The sequence below is a fragment of the Podarcis bocagei genome, assembly GCF_964188305.1.
Source record: "Podarcis bocagei genome assembly, chromosome: Z".
In the NCBI taxonomy this organism is placed as follows: domain Eukaryota; kingdom Metazoa; phylum Chordata; class Lepidosauria; order Squamata; family Lacertidae; genus Podarcis; species Podarcis bocagei.
The window spans coordinates 16,852,104-16,872,046 of NC_138140.1; the positions used below are offsets into that span (position 1 = coordinate 16,852,104).

General features: G+C 44.6%; 1 protein-coding gene across 1 annotated transcript in view; it reads right to left on the reverse strand.

Moving 5' to 3' along the window:
- ASS1 (argininosuccinate synthase 1) overlaps positions 1–19,943 on the reverse strand; it is an 81,617-nt gene that overhangs the window by 11,419 nt on the left and 50,255 nt on the right. The window contains exons 12-13 of the mRNA XM_081179510.1: positions 12,530–12,661; positions 720–876 (exon numbers count right to left, since the gene is read on the reverse strand). Of these exons, the coding sequence (XP_081035636.1) occupies positions 720–876; positions 12,530–12,661 (289 nt within the window). The remainder of the gene's footprint in view (positions 1–719; positions 877–12,529; positions 12,662–19,943) is intronic.

Below are 19,943 nucleotides of genomic sequence, written 5' to 3' on the forward strand. Positions count from 1 at the left end.
GCTGTGTCAGAAAAGCCAGTATGTCTGTCACTGCAACAGTAAGAGTGCTTGATCAATTTGACATCAGGTTCTGTGATAAAAGATAATTTTGAAACTAAGAAGTCACTATCAGAATTTTGGGGTCAGCTAAAAGACGAATTTAAAGTTTCATCAGATAAAGCAAAAATAATCCTGCCCTTTGCAACAATTTAGTTATGTGAATCAGGGTTCTCTACCTATGTGGCTACTAAAACAAAATACAACTCTCATCTTAATGCAGAGTCTGGTATTCGGTTGCAGATGTCTCAGATTTAACCAGATACAGCCACATTGTGTGAATCAAAACAGTCCCACCCCTCTCATTAGAATCTAGGTTCCGGGGCTATGCTTTATCATTTTTTTTCAATTTCAGGTGACATTTCTTTTGTTTTGCAACTGTAAAAATGGTTTTAAATACCATATGAGTAACATATTGTGGATTTACACTGCTTTGAATTCATTCTTAAATGTTTTACCATACTTTATGTTTTTCCATTTTTTGTTTTTTTGTTTATGTAATTAAGTAAGTTTCCTTTTCTCTGGATTTAGTGGAGAAAATAACATTTTGAATGAAATCAAACAATCTTTAACATGCCCAAATGCAGAAATCGTTGGACCCACTACTGGCCTTGTTCACGTGCAAGCAAAGTCCCTAATTCGCTGAGGATTTGAGACACACTGGTCACCCTCAGCATGCTTACCTCACTAGCTCCTCATTGTACAAGGACTGTGTGGACTCCCTTCCCAAAATGTAGACCTTGCCTTTCAGGACAGAGACCTGTACCGTCCCTTCCACAAGTTCTTGGGACTGGACAATGCAGTGGCGGATGTAGTCACACTCTGGGCTGTACCAGAAACCTGCAGCAGAAAAGGAGAACAGACAGGTTGAAAGTCATCAGTGGCACCTTCATAAGAACATAAGAATGTAAGAAGAGTCTGCTGGATCAGTCCAGTGGCCCATCTAGTTCAGCGTCCTGCTCTCACAGTGGCCAACTAGCACTGCTGCCTTCAGCTGTGGAAGCAGAGCATGGCCATGGTGGCTTTTAGATACCAATTGCACCCTCCATGAATTTGTCTAATCCTCTCTTAAAGCCATCCAAGTTGGTGGCCACCACTGCCTCCTGTTGGAGTGAGTTCCACAGCTTAACCATGTGCTGTGTGAAGAAGTCCTTCCTTCTATCTGTCCCGAGTCTTCCGATACTCAGCTTCATTGGCTTTTATGACCTAGTCACCTCCTCCTGCACAAGGCAGCTTATCACACTCAAGATCTGATCAATCCACATAAAGTTTCAGTTGATATTAGCTCCCAGCAGAGAAACATCTTCAGCACCAATGGAGCTGTCCAAGGTCCTAGTGTCACCTGCCCTCTGCTTGCGTTGGATACTGTCTGCATCCTATGCTAGCCTCATGTTCCCATGGAAGCGAACACTTCAGGTTGTGTGTGGAGGGCTTGGCTTCCTTTACTACCTTAAATAAGGTGGCCCAACTTCAAGCTCTGGCCCTCCATAGGTTGCTGAGCTACACAGATAACATAGGACTTCACCCTTGTTGATCACATAGGAAACTGCCTTTTTCTGAGTCAGACCACCGGTCCATCAAGCACAGTATTATCTACATGGACTGGCAGTTGCTTTCCAGGGTTTCTGACAGCCCTGGAGACAGAGGAACATATATGACACTTCTTTACAATGGGTGGTATTCCAGCCATACAAAAGTTTATAATTTCTATATCTCAAAACACACCCTCTCCATCCAAAAAGAGCAAGAGGCATTATCACAGTTCAAGGACACATTCCAGCAAGAAACTGCTGACCACTGCCACGTGTGGTGTGCTGCATTGCTGCAGCTTCCCTAGTGAAACACCAGAAGGTTGTAGACCAGAGCCAGTGAAGGGTGTGGCCTGAAAAAGTGTGGCCTGGGGAGAGTCATGAGGGCCAGATAAAGAGATATGCAGAACCACATTTGGCCCCCAGGCAGGACAGAGGTATTCTACCTCTGCTCTCACTCCTTGAGTAAAAACAATTAGACCCACAGAACTTTAGATCATAGAACCCCCTGCAATGCAAGAATCTATGTCCACCAGTGGTAACTACTCATAATGCAGGGAAGCTAGGCATGGATTTAGGGAACATAGGGAGGGTCTAGACATCCTGCCAGTGCTGGATGGTGGGAAGAAGTCAAGAGCTGAGAACCAGAGGTCAGGACTGAAAAGCAACCACAACTGAAGGATCTGATGAGCAATGTTAGACACATGAAGTGTAGGTGGGTTCCCATGAGGCAAGACACAGAGATAGCATCAAGAACCTTTACTGAACTACATAACTGGGAAATAGAGGCAAAGCAACTACTTATATACATTTCTGAAAGCCTGGGCCACTCCCAATGAGATTGGCTGTCTACACTTCCATACTGCGAATCATGACTCAAGAGTTCAAGAGCCAATGGCAGAGGCCAAAATCCTGAAACGTTCTGTGATTGGACAACATGTATTGAATCAGAACACAGGAGCTCAGAATCCTTAGTCCTGAGTCAAGCTCAGGCAAACACAGACCACTGAATGCATAACAACACACATGCTTGAAGTCAAATAAAGCTTGTCAGGAATTGCCACTGAGGCAAGAAACCCTGTTAATTCTCCCTGCCTAGCCAACCTCATATAGCCAACCTCAATAGCCAACCTCAGTGAAGTCAGCCAGTAACGTTCTTTGCTGAGAAACTGCAGTGATAAGGCTTGCCAGAAGGGAGCCAGTCGTTCCCAGCTCTTCACGTGACAAGCTGCAGTGATGCAACTTGCCACATAGGGCAGTGGTCAGCAGTTTCTGTTGCCCCCATCTTTTCCACTCTTCACCCCACCCCCATCCATCTTTCTTCACCAATCTCCAAAACCTTTGCCTCAGCTTCTGAAATTGGGAGCATTGAGTTGCTCCCAACTCCACCAATCGCATTCAGGAAAGAAATGAGGAATGCCAAAGTAATGGAGACACCTTCTGTCTCTCCCAACATTTCCAAAACCCTTGCAGGTCACTGTTGGAACATGACAAAGAGGCAGAATCTTGGTAATCGGCAATAATATACATGTAACATTACCAAAGACCATCTGGGGGGAATCACCTGAAACCAGGCAGCTGCAGTGCCTGGAACAGATGGCAGAAAGCATTCAGGTGGGTATGCATTTCCACGGGCAAGGCTTCCTGCCTACACAGGGGAACAGGAGCACCAGCAACAAATTCAATCTCACAAGAGGAACAGGAGCAGCTTGGACAGAATTTGGACCAAGAGCTGGAGACGATCAAGGATTGGAATAGGAAGACAGGAAACAAAGCCTTCTCAAGCCATATTTCCCCGTGGAAACCACTCTTTAGCACTCAATCAGAGCAAATGGTAATTTGGATTTTCTCTGGATGGATGTTTGCTCTGATTTAGCACTAAAAGAGCAAGTTTTCCATGGGAAAGGAGCAGGGCAAGGGGAAAACCACTCAGACCCATGCCTAGAAAGCATGGGTCAAGTAGAAAACCACTCGGACCTGTGCTTTCTATTCACAGGACTTTGAACAGGCATGAATTTCCCCAAAGAATCCTGGGTGCTGGGCATTGCTGGGAGACCCCTATTCCCTTCCCAGAGTGATTTAGCAATCACTCCTTCTTCACAAGAAACTCTGGGAAATGTGCGGGGAAGAGGGATCTCCTAACAACGCTTATTATTATTATTATTATTATTATTATTACTACTACAGTGGTGCCTCGCAAGACGAAATTAATTCGTTCCGCGAGTTTTGTCGTCTTGCGGTTTTTTTCGTCTTGCGAAGCACGGTGTCAGGAAAGTTTTGGAAAAGCTTCAAAAATCACCAAAGTCTTTAAAAACCTCAAAAAAGGCTACCACACCATGTTCTATGAGTTGCTCCTCGAAGTTAAGTCACAACTGTATTAATGGTGTTAAGAAAAAGGAAACAAACTTGCAAGACGTTTTCGTCTTGCGAAGCAAGCCCATAGGGAAAATCGTCTTGCGAAGCAGCTCAAAAAACAAAAAACCCTTTCGTCTAGCGAGTTTTCCGTCTTGCGAGGCATTCGTCTTGCGAGGTACCACTGTATTATTATTATTATTATTATTATTATTATTATTATTATTATTATTAAAATTAAAATTTGTATACCACCCTATACCAGTAGGTCTCAGGGAAGTTCACAAACACAAAGTTACAATATAAAAGCATAAAATACATAATAAAAATAATTTAAACAATTAACAATACTAATATATACAAACTAATAAAAAATACTCCAGACCCCACAATTCTTTGTGGGAAAGCCATGCCTGCTCAGAGCGGAATGAAAATGCTTAAAATGTAAAGAGTCATGGCTCCCCCCAAGGAATCCTGGGAAATGTAATTTGTTAAGGATGCTGAGAGGTGTTAGGAGGCCCTCACAGAGCTCCAATTCCCAGAATTCCTTGGGAAGAGAGATTGACTGTTAAGCCACTTTTGCCTAAAGTAAAAAAAATCTCAAATGCTGCAACCATTCTTCATAAGGGGAGTCACTCCATCCCGCCTTGATCATGTTGGTTGCTCTTTTCTGAACATTTCCATATTCTACAATATCCTTCCAGAGGTGAGGTGACCAGAACTGTACACAGTTTCCCAAATGCAGTTGCGCCAAATATTTGTTCCTCAGTCCCAACCACAGACACAGACTCTTCCTCCGCCATCAAGAAGTTACCTTTGAAACAGAATCCCTTGGTGGTGCTATCCCCGACCCCCCCCCCTTCCAATCTGTCGTGCTTCTGCTGTCTTGGAGGCAAAACTGAACATGATAATTGGGCTTCCTGACTCTGAAGAGATAAGGCCTTTTGGAGCAAGTGAACTTTTCACAGAGGGTTCTCTTCAGAGCTCAGGGGTCTTTATCGGGTTGGAGATCAGGACCCATCTGTCCCAGGTGGACTCCCTTCCCCATCTCTTTCATATATCAAGTAACCTCATGCCGTCACTCAAGCAAGGGGGGGACAGTCTCACCTTTCCCTACAGATCATGGCTGAGGGGGCATCTGTCTACCCTGAGCTGCCTCCTTGCCATTGTCACCAGCCCTCTGGTGGGAGGGAGTTCAGGCTCTGGGAAACACAGGACACAAGAAGGTACCTTATCCTGATTCAGGCCACTGGTCTATCTAGCTAGCTCATAATTGTCTGCACTGACTACACAAAGCTCTCCAAGCTTTCTTGCAGGAATTTCTCTCTCATCAACGGTAGGACCAGTCCATTTTCTTAATGGTAAAGACAGTCCTCTTCCTGGACACTGCCCTGGATTAGTTGCTACTCCTGCTGCCAATTAGTCCATAACACTGCCAGAGGAACAGACAGAGGATGAAAGAACTATCCTATTTCACTGTTTTTGGTGATCAGAACAGTTTATCCCTTTAATCCCTTTGCACTCTCGCTTACACACAGGTGGCTCCCTCACCGCCACCGCCGCCCTCTGCTTTTCATTCGCAGCTGGCCACAAGTGCTGATGCAGTGAGCAAAACATGTTTGCCTAGGTCGCACTGTAATTGCTTTTATAATTGCATTGAATCAAAGGTGGTCAACCTGTGCCTGGGTTAACACAGAACTGCAACTGCAAGAAGGGATTTGCACCATGGAATACTCTGGTGTAGTCATTTAAATAAATCCCTGCCCCTAGAAATCTAGCATGTGGGCAGGAAGACTAGGCTTCCTTTCTAAGAGCACAAAAGTTCATTATGCAAGCCCACACCTACTCACTGAAATGCAAACCTCAGACACAGGATTATTTTATTATCCAGATAGATAAGCATAGAATACTATGCATTCGGGGAAATGTTTGAGGGTATGCTGCCTGATGTCAAAAGGCAGAGAGATCCAAAGGGCAGATGCCATCAGGCTAAAAGATTGATCTCTTACAGATGCAGAATGGGCATTATGAGGCACCTGGAAAAGTTCCAGTTCCACTGATTGAAGTAGCTGACTGGGTAGAGGTGAGCTAAGGTGACCTTGCAGGTAAATTAATCATTATGATTACTATTAAACGTATTAATATCCTGCCTTTCGTAGGTGCTGCCACACTATTATTTTGTTGTTATATATGAAATCAAAATTGTTTCACTTGTTTTTGCCTCTGGCCCTGCCCAGCGCCAGCACATGGCCCGTGGAAAGCTCTCTGGAAGTCAAAGAGGCCCTTGGGCCTAAAATCTTCCACCCCACCCCCAGTTTAACATAATCACTTCCTTAAAACACCCTTCTCCCTTTTTCTCCATCCACTATTCCTTCCCCCCACCTGCCCCTTCAAAGCAAATTTCCTATTCAACGGGACACTGCCCCCTTTCTTAGTCACCTTCTCACTTTGTAAGAGTAATTCCACTCCTAATCCTCGCAGTGGAGGGACCGTGGGAGAGATGGCAAGATTTCCAACACCTGGCTTCTACCTGGCAGCGAGAGAGAACAAAACGGGGGAAGTCTCTCGCATTTGCCGTGCCACCTTTCCCACAGCATGATGGGGAGCAGGGGAGGGGGATTTTGCGGGGGGGGGAGGGAAATGACAACCGCTAATTGCCTTAAATTCAGAGAGACTAGTTACAATAATTAGGTGTTTAAGGAAGACAGGGGCATGAAAGCCTGGCCTCCAGCAGGTTCCCTCTGCTGAGTGGAGTCCTCTGTGATCTGCAATATTGTTATTTGGCCTGTGTTTATTTTAATTTTTTTTTAGGAAAGAAAATGCTTTTTTTAAAAAAAATATGTATTCTTCTCTTTGCCTAAATGGTTTATTTATCATCTTGCAAATGGTTTCTGTTCTTAGAATGGAAAACATCATAAGCCCGGAGTGGGCACAGCTGTGAGGGTTGGGTTTTTAAAAATTAAAAATAAAAACTTAAATGGCTTTTTTTATTTAAAAGAAGAGGTGTTGTATGCTGGCACTCAACTTTGATTCTCCGGAGGTATGTTCCCACCCTGTTGCAAAAGCTCAGGGCAAGCTGCAAACGATAGGACCTGTTCTGTGTCAAATGTTCTCCAAGAGACTTCTTAAGAAAATAAAGAGCCTGCTGGATCAAGCCAACAACCCATCTAGCACAGTGTTCTGTTCTCACACTAGCTACTCAGATGTTTGTGGGGAACCACAAGCAGGACTCAAGCACAACAGCCTTCCCCCTCCTGTGGTTTCCAGCAACTGGCATTCAGAACTATTACTGCCTCTGACCATGGCAGTAGAATGTTATGGGACAAAACAACAACCCACAAAAAGCTGCTTGAACACAGACCTAGTGATCTCAGACCTGTGCCTAGAAAGCACAGCCCTGAGTAAGACAGTTCTCTATGTTCCTATTTAATTCAGCCCTCTGTTTAGAACAATGAGGACTGGAAGCTTTTTACGTGAAGGACCACAGCTCAGTGACACAGTGCATGCTTTGCTTGCGAGAAGGCTGCAGGCTGAATCCTTAACATCTCCAGGCCGGACTGGGGTGAGGCTCCTGCCTTAAACCCTGAGGAGCTTCTGCTAGTCAGTGCAGACAACATTGAGCTAGATGGACCGCTGGTCTGGCTCTGTTTAAGGCAGCTTCCTGCGTATTTTTTCTTTAAATCTGGGAAACAGACTGAAGAAGGGCAAATAAACATAGTTCTACCACCCAGACCCTCTCATAATGGAGGGGCTTCCCATGCCAGCCCCCATCTGGAATGTCACAGCCTCCAGCCTCCAGCACAGCCGTTCTTTCTGCCCCTCCTTCTTTTCACCCTCCAAATTGCAGCAATTCTGTAATAGCTGGCCCTGCTGACCACAGGACTGATTGAAATGTCAGAGGTAACAGTCTCCTTTTCTCCCCACTACCACTCTCCCTCACACACACCCAAAAAAAGCCTTCTCAGAGCTACCTTTGCAAACCAGAAATTTCACCTGCCATTTCCCATGGTTTGCTCATACAAAAGATGACCAGATCCTCAATCATGGGGAGTGAGGGGGAAAGGGGGATGCACAGTGCCCCAGTGTGGGCTCAGCATCACATAGCAGGTTTCCTTCAAGAAGGAAAGGAGGGACAAATTAAACCACAAAGATCCAACAATATTTTGCTGCAGCAACAACAAAATCTGCTTCTTAAAAATCCTATCTAGATTATTTCCAACCAAGCATCTCCCCCAGTGCACCAAATTTTATAGTACTTCTAAAAAAACTTGGGTTGATTGAACTAAGTCCTACTCACAGCACACCCATTGAAAAAAAGGGTCAGAAAAGGGCAAGGGAAATGATCAATGGGATGGAGCAATTCCCCTATGAGAAAAGGATGTAGCATTTCGGACTTTTTTAGTTTAGAGAAAAGGCAAGTTAGAGGTAACATAAAAGCTGTTTATATAAGTGATGTATGGCATAGAGAAAGTGAACAAAGAAAAGGTTTTCACCCTCCCTCCTAACATTAAGGACTCAGCTACACAGCTCCAATAAAACATTTTAAATGTCTTGTAAAGGGCAATATACAAATGTGACACTAGATGGAAACAGTGAGCTATGCCAAATTCAATGCATTTTACAAAACTTTTTTTAAAAAAAGCATTTTCACAGCATTTTAATATTTTTTTTTTTAAAAAAAATACATAGATTCCACCTAAAACTTGTAGACATCCAACAGAGATGAATGTTGGAAGATTCAGGACAAATACAAGGAAGTCATTCTCCACACAGCAAAGAGTTATGTAAACTATCAAACTTGCTTCTGCAGGGAGTGGTGATAGCCACCAACTTGAATGGCTTTAAAAGAGGGTTGGACAAATTCAAGGAGGAGGATAAGGCTGTCCAGGGCTACTAGCCACAATGGCTATGCTCTGCCTCCAGGACTTTAGGCTGCAGCAATGCTTTTGAATACCAGTTGCTGGAAAACACAAGGAGTTCTCTTGTGGGTTCTGCTTGCAGGTTTCCCACAGACATCTGGTTGGCTACTGTGAGAATAGGATGCTAAACTAGATGGGCCATTGGCCCAATCCAGCAGCGCTCTTATTATATTCTTAAATTAATGGGCCTACATTAGCCATGCTTTCAGCCTGCAGGGAAGGGCCTGTGGCCCCTCCATTTGTTACTCAACTACAACTCCTATCATCCCTGACCACATTGGCTGCAGGAGCTGATGGGAGCTGGAGTCCAATCAGCATTGGGAAAGCCTCAGGACTTCCTTCCCTACTGCAGGGAACTTGGAAAGACCTGGGGGAGATGAAGCGTCAGCAGGGAGCTGTCCAGCAGCAAGAGCAAACATGTTCCACTCACAGAGTGCTTGCTAGTTTCCAAGAAAGCAAGACTACAGGAGGGGAATCAGGTTTTTGGGAACCCAGAGAGCTGCCAGGGAAGGCAGATACTGATCCAGCTCAACTACAGCCCTATGGTCTCATGCAGGCTTGATGCTAGAGTCTCATCTCTCAAGCAGAGCTGCTCACAGTTTAAAGGGGTAGTGTTCTAACGGAAGGAAGCCAAGCACTTTACTACTGTTGGAATGGCCTCTGATTATCCTCAGCTTTCTTCAAAGGGGGCAGTTTGGATCTGTGGAACAGACAAAGATATTGGGGCTCCATAACACTCATTCTGCATTTCCAATAAATTGATCTATTAGCATAGCAGCACACAACCTTTGGAACTCCCTGCCTATTGGCACAAGACAGGTGCCTTCACTTTAGTCTTTCCAACACCTGCTAAAAACATTTTTATTTAGGCAAGCCTCTCCAGATATGTAGAATGCTGATAGGCATTTTGATGTGGTTTTTAGCTTATCAGTTATTTTAGTTATTTTTTTAAAAAATGTTTGAAATAATTGTTTTCAAACTTTTACTGAAATTTCATTGTTTCACTTGTTTTGAAAAACTGTATTTATTTATTTTTAAAAAAACCTGTATGAAAAACATGCTGGAGCTGCTATGTCACCAGATGAGAACCACTCCCTATAGCCATCTAAGCTCAAGAGAAATCAACTTTTTTGCTTGAGGGCCACATTCCCTTCCCTGCAGCCACTTGAGGGACAGGTGCCTATGGCAGGGGGTCAGAGACAAAACTGGGTGGAGCAATGGGATGTCGATTTTGGGTTGTCTCCAATTGAGTTCAACATAGATCAGGCCCTTGGACTGTCATGCAACTTAGTTATGCCTAGCAAATTCAATGTGTCTGAATAGGACTGGGACTGGTGACAACTCTTTACCTTTGTATAGCAGGCTAGTTTCTATACACACAACTCTCTCTCCTCCATCCAGCAAGCTAAAGGCAGGACACACCTTCTAGCCAAGCTAAAAACACGTGAGGTAGGCACAAAGCAGAGCTGGTGGGATTGTGGCCTAGGGAGAGGTCAGAGGACCAGACAGAGAGTTCCAGATGTGTTGGGATGTCAGAGTTTTGTTTCTTAAGGAACGAAGCAGAGTAAGGTCAAGGAAACCACCAAAAGAGATCGAAGACTGCAGACAAGGAGGAGAGGAGCCCCTCCTCCAGCTGTGTGCTGGTGGGCAGAGACCAAAGTAGTTTAGGATTTCAGGGGGGTGATGTAAGCAAACAGGAGGAGAATGTTAGGTTTGCAAGCAGTTTGGAAAGCAGAGAAAGGTGGGGCTGATAGTGGCAAGCTGATAAAAAGGAGACAGAGAGCATGGTTTTCAGCTGTTCTTTGAATCCAATGCTGTGCTTATGGAGGAGGCTAGGGCCTCTTGGGAAGTGAATGCTCTGCAAACACTTCATCTAGGTTCAGGTTGTATATATGTGTGAATAAACCATATATCATAAAGACACCACAGTCTCTGCTGTGCCTCATTATCTGAAAGGAAACACGAGCTCTGGGTAAAATGCACCTGCAACCCCTGGAATCCTACACTGCTGGAGAAGATAGGGGTGGAATGTAACAATAGCAAGTGTGTCAATTACACACAGAGACTCAGGAACTACATCAGTTACTGATGGTGCTCAAATCTAAAGCTGTTTCCCTTGAAAGGGATAGAATATTTGCAAATGCTTAACAGGAGAGGTGCAGTGAGCACTTCCAAGATATCTGCAGACCCCAAGATCCAGGCACTTACCTAAATTCATATTTAACACCAAATGATTAGCACAAAATGTTAATGTCTCAATGTATGCATTTCTAGATTCATCTTATCCCCCAGAATAAGGATTTTAACACATTTTGGTCCTTTTGTGTGTGTTTTAAGCCAAGGACTGCATTGCAAGATTCAGAGCCCTGCAAAAGGAGCTTTGCATTCCAATCTTCACATTAGTTGAAGAAGCATGGATCAGGCCCATTCACATCAAAATTGAATCCCTCAACCATCCCAGGTGGGGAATTATGACTTTGTTCTCCAGCTGGTGACTTGTGGCTGGGAATTATCTATTTCATAACTTGGTCACTGGCTGTGTCAGGAGAGGGCTTTGGGAGGCCACAGATTCAGACATGGCACCATATTGCAGATAGGAAGGTTTACAAGGCTGTTAGCCAATCACTGAAATCACAGTCTGATTGTGAATTGTTCCATCAGTATTGCACTTGCAGATGTTGGATAAAAAGAAGAGTTAGCAAAAAGCATGCTTTTGTCACATGCTCAGATATCTGAACATGAGGCACATCATCATGAGAAGAGGCATCCCCTTCTATGGGAGGTAGAGAAGGAGAAACGCCTCTTTTTAAAATTTTCTGGTTTCCCCCTTTTTTCTTCTTCCTGTACACTTTGTGATACACCCTCCTCAAATAGCCTCCTTGAAAACATTTCATTGAAAGTCAGGGTAAAAAACCCAAAAAAAGAATTAGCAAACAGTTAAATACAAAGATGGTGATTGCCTTCTTTGGTTTTTAGAATCCTTTGTAATACACACACAAACACACATATAAAGATATATACAGTGCGTTTCTTCTAGTTAAACGGGTGCTGGTACTCACCATGAAGTTGTTACAGTAAGCGCCACATTTTTAACCAGTGCTTTTCTTCGAGAGAAAAAGGGGCCAGTACAACATACCTTTGAGTACCCCCCAAGCACTCCATATATGTTATGATTACTTATATTTTTTAATTTCTTGTTTGTTTGTTTTTAAACTGACTTATTGTTATGTTGTTGCTTTTGTTACCATTTATTATCTGCCCTTCACCTTAAGGTCCCAGGGAAAATTAAAACAACTGAAATATGATGTTAACCTTAGCAGATTAAATTTGTGAGTCTCCCCCTGTCCAACTAGTTAATGGAACAAATGTTATGGGCCTGCAATTTCCGTATTTCATATGAAATCTGGAAAGAAAGATGTAACATGAAAGTGTGGACTGACAGTTGCTTATACCTTCAACTGTGTGTGTGTGTGTGTGTGTGTGTGTGTGTGTGTGTGTGTGTGGAGGAGAGAACTAGGTTAAATTTGTCTGGGCAACTGAGCCACCCCTAAACTACAAGGAATAAGCAATGGTAGCGAGCGACATCTAAGATGCAGACTTCCTCTGTTGCTTTATACCAAAGCATAAATGAAAAACAGAGAGAGGCACTCTTGGAAGGAAAATGATTTTGTTTGTTTGTTTGTTGCTACATACCATTGTACACCAGCTCAGCAAATTTCAAGGCCAACGCTTGCTTGATTCTCCTCACTTCCCGGTCCATGGTGAAGGCCTCAATGTCTAAATGAGCATGGTACAGTATGGTCCCCGCCGGAGTCTCGTAGATACCTAGCCATTTCCATGAGGCAGGGGGAGAAAGAAAGAAAGAAGATGGGGGGAGAAGAGAAGAAGGGGGAGGGGGAGAGGAATGAATGAGACCCAAACTGTCAGGAAATGACAAAAAATAATGATTTGGCTGACAGAAGGAGCCGCAGTCCTGGCTCCATTCACTCTCAGCTTGCCGTAAAATGCATGTGTCATTATAGTCATGCTGAGGCCGAGACAGTCCACTCCGCACCTTGCGGAGAAAATTTCTAGATTCCCTTCTTTGAAGAGGCACTCCAACGAGGCTAAATGACAGGGTTTTGGAGGCGACTCCCCCCACTGAAGCAAGCCCACCGGTCTGTGCCTGAAAACCTGTAATTAAACAAGCCACGCGGGGCAAAGTCGTGGGGGTTTGGAAGAAAACCTTCCCCCTCGCTCCCCCCGCCCCGCAACATGGTTCCACCGAAGAAGAAGTGAAAGCCCCTCTCCCATCTCAGCTGTGACAAAAAATGGAGGGTACCTGAGAAGGTGGGGGGACGGTAGTTTTAATCTACCTTCACTTGGGGGCTGCCAACCCAGACTGTCCCCGCCGCAATTTGTTCCTCATCTCCAAGCTTAATTCAGTTTAGGGGATATGGGAGAATGTCCATTCGGAGTCCACATTTTAACATGCGATTTACCTTGTGTTCTGTTGTAGCAAGATGATGCATAAAACACAGCTTTCCTTTGAAATCCATCCATGCAAAGCAGGTTCCATGACCAGAATGAAATAGAATAAATGTGTGGAAATAACGCAAGGAAATGCATTGCGTGGGGAAGGGGGAGTTGCTTGCAAAAAATTACAAGTGGCAAAAGTGTACATAAATAACAGCCTTGAGAAAGGCATTCTATGGAGCGAGTTCCATAGTTTAATTATGAGCTGCATGAAGAAGGATTTTCTTTTATCTGTTCTGAATCTTCCAACAGTCAGCTTCATGGGCTACTCTGGGTTTTCTTCAGACCACACAAATCTTTCGCCTTTAAAGCTCCATGGGATCTCTACAACTTGTAGCATTATAAGAAGGGGATAAAAACTCTCTCCCCATCACCTTCTCCATGCCCTGCATCATTTTATAAATGTCTATCCTGTCATCTCTCACTTGCCTTTTGTCTAAAGCAAAAAGTTCCAAATACTGCAACCTTTCTTTCCTCATAAAGGAGTTGCTGCATCCCATTGATCATTTTGGTCACCTTTATCTGTATCTGACGGACAAATCTTGAAGGAGGGCTGCATTTCAGTTTGCATTTTGTCTCAGAAAGTGTGAATTAGGTAATTTTGCTTTTATACATCAATTGAATCATTTCTCTCCCAGCTCTACTCCTGGTTCACTTTTACCCCCATCTAGCAGAAGAGTTTCTATCTAACTCAGTACTTTCCTCACTGACTGGCAGTGGCTTTCCAGGATTTTCGGTAGGGGTCTATCCCAGCCCTACTTGGAGATGCTGGGAATTGAACCTGGGACCTTCTGCATGCAAGGCAGATGCTCTGCCACTGGGTTATGATCTTGCCAAACCAGAAAGACTGGGGGAAGCCTGACACCTTGATGTATCTCTTTTGATGTACAGAGAAAGAGGAGAAAAGGAAATTCATGCCATGGACAGGAGATCAAAGACCTTTCATGTCTCACAGGTTGGTTTGATGAGGAACCAGCCGGACCTATCAAGTCTTGATGTTTGTAGACTCTGGCTCACAGATCTTCACAGCCCAAGAAGCTAAGAACGTTTCTACAGCAGGACAGAGGAACCTCAGGCCTAGGAGCCAATTGTGGCCCTCCATGAGTTTCTACCTGGCCCTTGGAAGTGTCCCCAGGCCACACCCCTCAGTGGCCCTGCTTCACACCTCCAGGTGTTATTTGCCTGGATGGATGGAAATGTGTCCCTGAACTCTTACCCCACCTCTTGTTGGCTTGACGGAACGTAGGGAAAGGGTGAGTTAGCATGTCTACAAACTAGCCTACTGTACAAAGCCAAAATTTACATCCATTGGTTCACCCACTCAGGCCTCTGGTTCTACCCACCACTGGCCTGCACCCCTCAAAAGGTTGCCCAGAAGGGAATGTGGTCCAGAGGCTGAAAAACATCCCACTTCCCTGCCTCACCGAGCTAGGAGGAACTGGTCTGATCCAATGATGGCAATGGCCAGGGTCCCAAGATTATATTAATCCTGGGAGGATGGAGGGGGCAGTGTGGAAACCCCGGGAGCCACTTAAAGAGGAGCTCCATGGGAAGGAATAGTGGGTGGAAAGGAGGTGGACACACACTGTCAAAGGGATCCCACTAGAAGGTTTCCAAATTCTCCCCTCAGCATTTGCAATTCCAAGTGAGCTTGCAATGTTTGGGAGTGGTTAAGTGACAGGGCTAAGGACACATGGCAGACAGTTGCACTGGTGCAATGTGAAGGAAGAGAGGAATGTGGTGGAGGGGATGGAGAGAGAGAGAAAGAGAGGGAGGGAGGGAGGGAGAGAGGGAGGGAGAGAGACCATCCTTGTTCCTTAATCCCTTGAGTGTGCAGCAGAATAAAAATGTTCTTCTACACCATGGGTAGGCAAACTAAGGCCCGGGAGCCGGATGATGCCCAATCGCCTTCTAAATCCGGCCCGCGGATGGTCCAGGAATCAGCATGTTTTTACATGAGTAGAACGCCTGCTTTTATTTAAAATGCATCTCTGGGTTATTTGTGGGGCCTGCCTGGTGTTTTTACATGAGTAGATTGTGTGTTTTTATTTAAAATGCATCTCTGGGTTATTTGTGAGGCATAGGAATTCATTCATTTTTTCTCCAAAATATAGTCTGGCCCCCCACATGGTCTGAGGGACAGTGGACCAGCCCCCTGCTGAAAAAGTTTGCTGACCCCTATACACCACAGAGGGCTTTTTAAGAAACAACAACATAGAAACAAAAATATCTGTGGCAAGACAAGGGTAGCCTCATATCACCAAATCTGCACAGTAACCCTAATCCACTCCAATTAATCTGTCTTCTCCTTTCCTCAGAAGATGTTAAAGTTAATTTGGACAGATAAAAAGCTTGGTTTTCTCTGTGTGTGTATATAAGCTTTCATCCACCCATTCCTCCTCCCTGGGCAGCCCTCCCCCTCCGTATTGCCCCACACATTTCTCTGAAAGAAAAAAGGGAGTGTTAGAAATGGATTATTTTCTTCTGTCTGTCTGCCTCCCCAGTTCTCTCTCTCTCTTTTTTGTTTTTGTTTGATTTGTGACAGGAACCCGAAGCCACAAAGACTGTAGGCCTGGAAGCTGGGGTTTTTTTCTTCTTGACAGTCGAAGTACGATCCACCGTGCGTGGGGGAGAGGAAAATGACAGGAGCCCGTCCTGCGTCGCCACACAGGAGACAAGAGCCACCTTCAAAGTGACACTCACCGCCGCTCCAAGTGTCTATTTTCATCTCTCCATGTTTACAGGAAAAAGACAGAGGTGTCAGCGATGCGTGGCTCACGGCATTTCAATCACGCCGTAATTGCTGCCGTGAAAGTGGACGAGGATTGGGGGGGTGATGGGAGGAGGGGGGGTATAAAAGACAGCTGCCGCTACTTAAAAATTTCTAATTTGTAACCTCGGCTGTCTGTTTACCTCCAGCAAAGCTGTTTCGGCTGCCTTGACAGCAATCCACCTGTGACACTCTGTAACCAGAGGCACTAACTCCAGCGCACTCCGGAGCATGAAAGGAGGGCGAAACCTCTCCCCTTCCATACATGAAATCACGAGAAGAGCCTGCTGGGTCATGCCAAAGGGAATCCATCCAGTTCAATAGCCAGCCACAGACCCTCAAGGGAATTCCACAGGCAGGACACAAGAACAAGAGTATTCACCCTTCCTTTGCTTTCCAGAACTGGTATTCAGATCCATTGCTACATCTAACTGCTGGTAGCCATTGGTAGTTTTCTCCTCCCATCATGTGTTTGTCTAATCCTTTTTTAAAGCTATCCAAGTTGGAAGTCATCTCTGTTTCCTATGGGAACGAGTTCCATAGTACGACAGTGACCTCACCCAGACTGCCATTAAAAAAATAGTAACTTATGGACATAAACAAATCAATAAAATAGAAATACAGTGGTGCCTCGCAAGACGAAATTAATTCGTTCCGCGAGTTTTGTCGTCTTGCGATCTTTTTCATCTTGCGAATCACGGTGTCAGGAAAGTTTTGGAAAAGCTTCAAAAATCACCAAAGTCTTTAAAAACCTCAAAAAATGCTACCACACCGCGTTCTATGAGTTGCTCCTCGAAGTCAAGTCGCAACTGTATTAACGGTGTTAAGAAAAAGGAAACAAACTTGCAAGACATTTCCGTCTTGCGAAGCAGCTCAAAAAACAAAAAACCCTTTCGTCTAGCGAGTTTTTTGTCTTGCGAGGCATTTGTCTTGCGAGGTACCACTGTAAATAGAATTACAAAATGGCAGCATAGTATATCTGGAAGAGAATTAGCTTGCCAAAGTACTTAAGAGCATCAGGTAAGCCAAATTTCACATTGTACTGAGGAGACAAAGTCCTGTGCATCCCCATTAGTTGTTTATGAGATAAAATCCCACCAAGGGGCCTAAAATCTTTCTGGGACCTCCAAGCATTTTGTTACATGTAATTTATTATTGGTTGTTTTTCCGGCTAAAGCTAAATGCTACATATTTTTATATCAAAGCAAAAGTCACAAATCCTGCAAGATTTAGAGGAAACTGAGGTTCTGGCAGCCCCTAGCACTCATGTCAAGAGTTCCTAAGAACTGAAACGTTTCTGTTGTTTAATGTGGACAGTTAAAGCTTCATGGGCCTCCACTAAGTCTCTGTGGTCCATATGAGGCTCTCCTCCAAATCACTGCCTTCCCACACTTTTCACTTCTTCAATCCATGTTTTCTTTTACTCTATCCTTTTTGAAGTATTCTTGGTGTGAGGAAATCCAAACCAACTGGGAGAAAACAGTTGGGGAGGCAGAGATCTGGAGGAACAACTCCCCTATAAAGAAAGTTTGCAGCATTTGGGACTTTTTAGTTTGGAGAATGAGGTGACATGTTAGAAGTTAATAAAATTGTGTTTCTTCCCCCCTCCTCTCATGACCCTAGAACTCATGGGCATCCAATGAAGATGAATATTGGAAGATTCAGGACAGATAATAGAGAGGACTTCTACATGCAGCAAATAGTTAAATTATGGAACTTGCTCCTGCAGGAGGCAGTGATGGCCACCAGCTTGGATAGTTTTAAAAGAAGATTGGACAAATTAATGGAGAAGAGGGCTATCAATGGCTACAAGCCATGATGGCTATGTTCTGCCTCCTAGGCTGACTTAACAGTCAATCCCTCTTCCCAAAGAACTCTGGGAACTGTAGTTCCAAGAGGAGAATAGATTGTCGCCTAACAATTCCAAGCATCCTAAACAAAGTACAGTTCCCAGAATTTTTGGGGGGAGCCATGGCTGTTTAAACAGAATCTGAAGCTGAGGCTCCAATACTTTGGCCACCTCATGAGAAGAGAAGACTCCCTGGAAAAGACCCTGATGTTGGGAAAGATGGAGGGCACAAGGAGAAGGGGACGACAGAGGACGAGATGGTTGGACAGTGTTCTCGAAGCTACCAGCATGAGTTTGACCAAACTGCGGGAGGCAGTGGAAGACAGGAGTGCCTGGCGTGCTCTGGTCCATGGGGTCACAAAGAGTTGGACACGACTAAACAACTCAGCAACATGGCTGTTTACAGTGGTACCACAGTGCTTTAAGTACACAATGCAGATGGGGCAAAAAAAAAAGCAGCGTCGAAATAGCAACAGGTTTGAATAACATATCTTTTAAAAGAGTTGTTGTTGTTGTTTTACGAAGAAGAGAAAACCAGACGTCTCCCCAAGCACACACATACACATACACGCATGTATCCCTACTGCCAAAATCAGTAGTTTTCATCCTGAAACATTCTCCTCTGAAAACCTTCACCTCTAGAGGTCACCCACATAAAAGAGACATGCCATTCACTATTCCTGCTGCCGCTCCTAGAGATCTGAGGGGAGTTTGGTAGGAGAAAGGGAGAAATTGTTTCAAGGGAGCTGAAGGATCTGAAAGAATGGCACTTCCTGAGCTGCAAGCATGACTCAACATCTGCCCCTCACAAAGCCCATTCGCCGTTGCTGATATTGGGGTGAGCGTTCACACCATAGTCAATGATACCTTCAACCACCCAACCTGCAATTCTTTAGAATCATAGGATCATAGAGATGGAAGGGACCCTGATGATCATCTAGCCCAACCCCCTGCAGTGCAGGAATATGCAGCTGTCCTATATCAGGCTTGTACCTGCAACCTTGGCATTATCATCACCACCACGCTCTAACCAATTGAGCTATCCAGGCTATCAATTTATTTATTACTTTTATTAAATTTATTTAATGCATTTATAGAACACCTTTTATCTCCTCGGAGGTCAAAGCGGTAGATGTGGTTCTTCGCCTCCTCAATTAATCTCCACAACAGCCCTGTGAGGTAAACTATAGGCTGAGAGGCAGTGACTGGCCCAAGGTCACACCCAATGAGCTACGCGGCCAAACAGGGATTTGAACCTTGGACTCCCAGGTCGTAGTCCTCATTTAATCCCCATAGCAACCCAGTGGGGTAGGTTAGGCTGAGCTTCAATGGCAAGTGTGGGAGATTTGAACTCTGGTATCACAGGTCCTAGTCCAACACTCTAACCACCACACCATACTGTTTCCAACCTATTAGGAGCAATGATTGGAACAGACTGATCCAAGTTTTGAGTGACCTCAGAAAAGAAGGTTTAGACGTTGTCCCTTGTCTGGGGGAAACACAGGAAGCTGATTATACTGAGTCAGACCATCTAGCTCAATATTGTCTACACTGACAGGCAGCAGCTCACCAAGGTTTCAGGCAGGAGATCTCTCTCAATCCTACCTGGAGATGCTGGGGATTGAACTTCAGACCTTCTGCTTGCAAGACAGATGCTCTGTCACTAAGCTATGGTCCTTTCCAAGGTTCAGGAAAGGAAGAAATGGAAGTACAGCTTGCGTGTTACTGGATTATAGCCAACACCAGCCCAATAATTAGGCAAGGAGTAGGGAACCTTTTGGTCCCAAAGGGCCAGATCTCCAACCAGATTTAAACAACTCAACCGCTTCCAAAAACTTAGGCAAAGAGGTGCATCTCAAAGAGGTGCATGACTAATCAACAAGGAGTACAGCAATGTTGCTAGGCCCACCTCCAGAGAGTGGGCACTTCTTGGGCCTACCACCAATAAGGCACTCCCATACACCACAATCCGT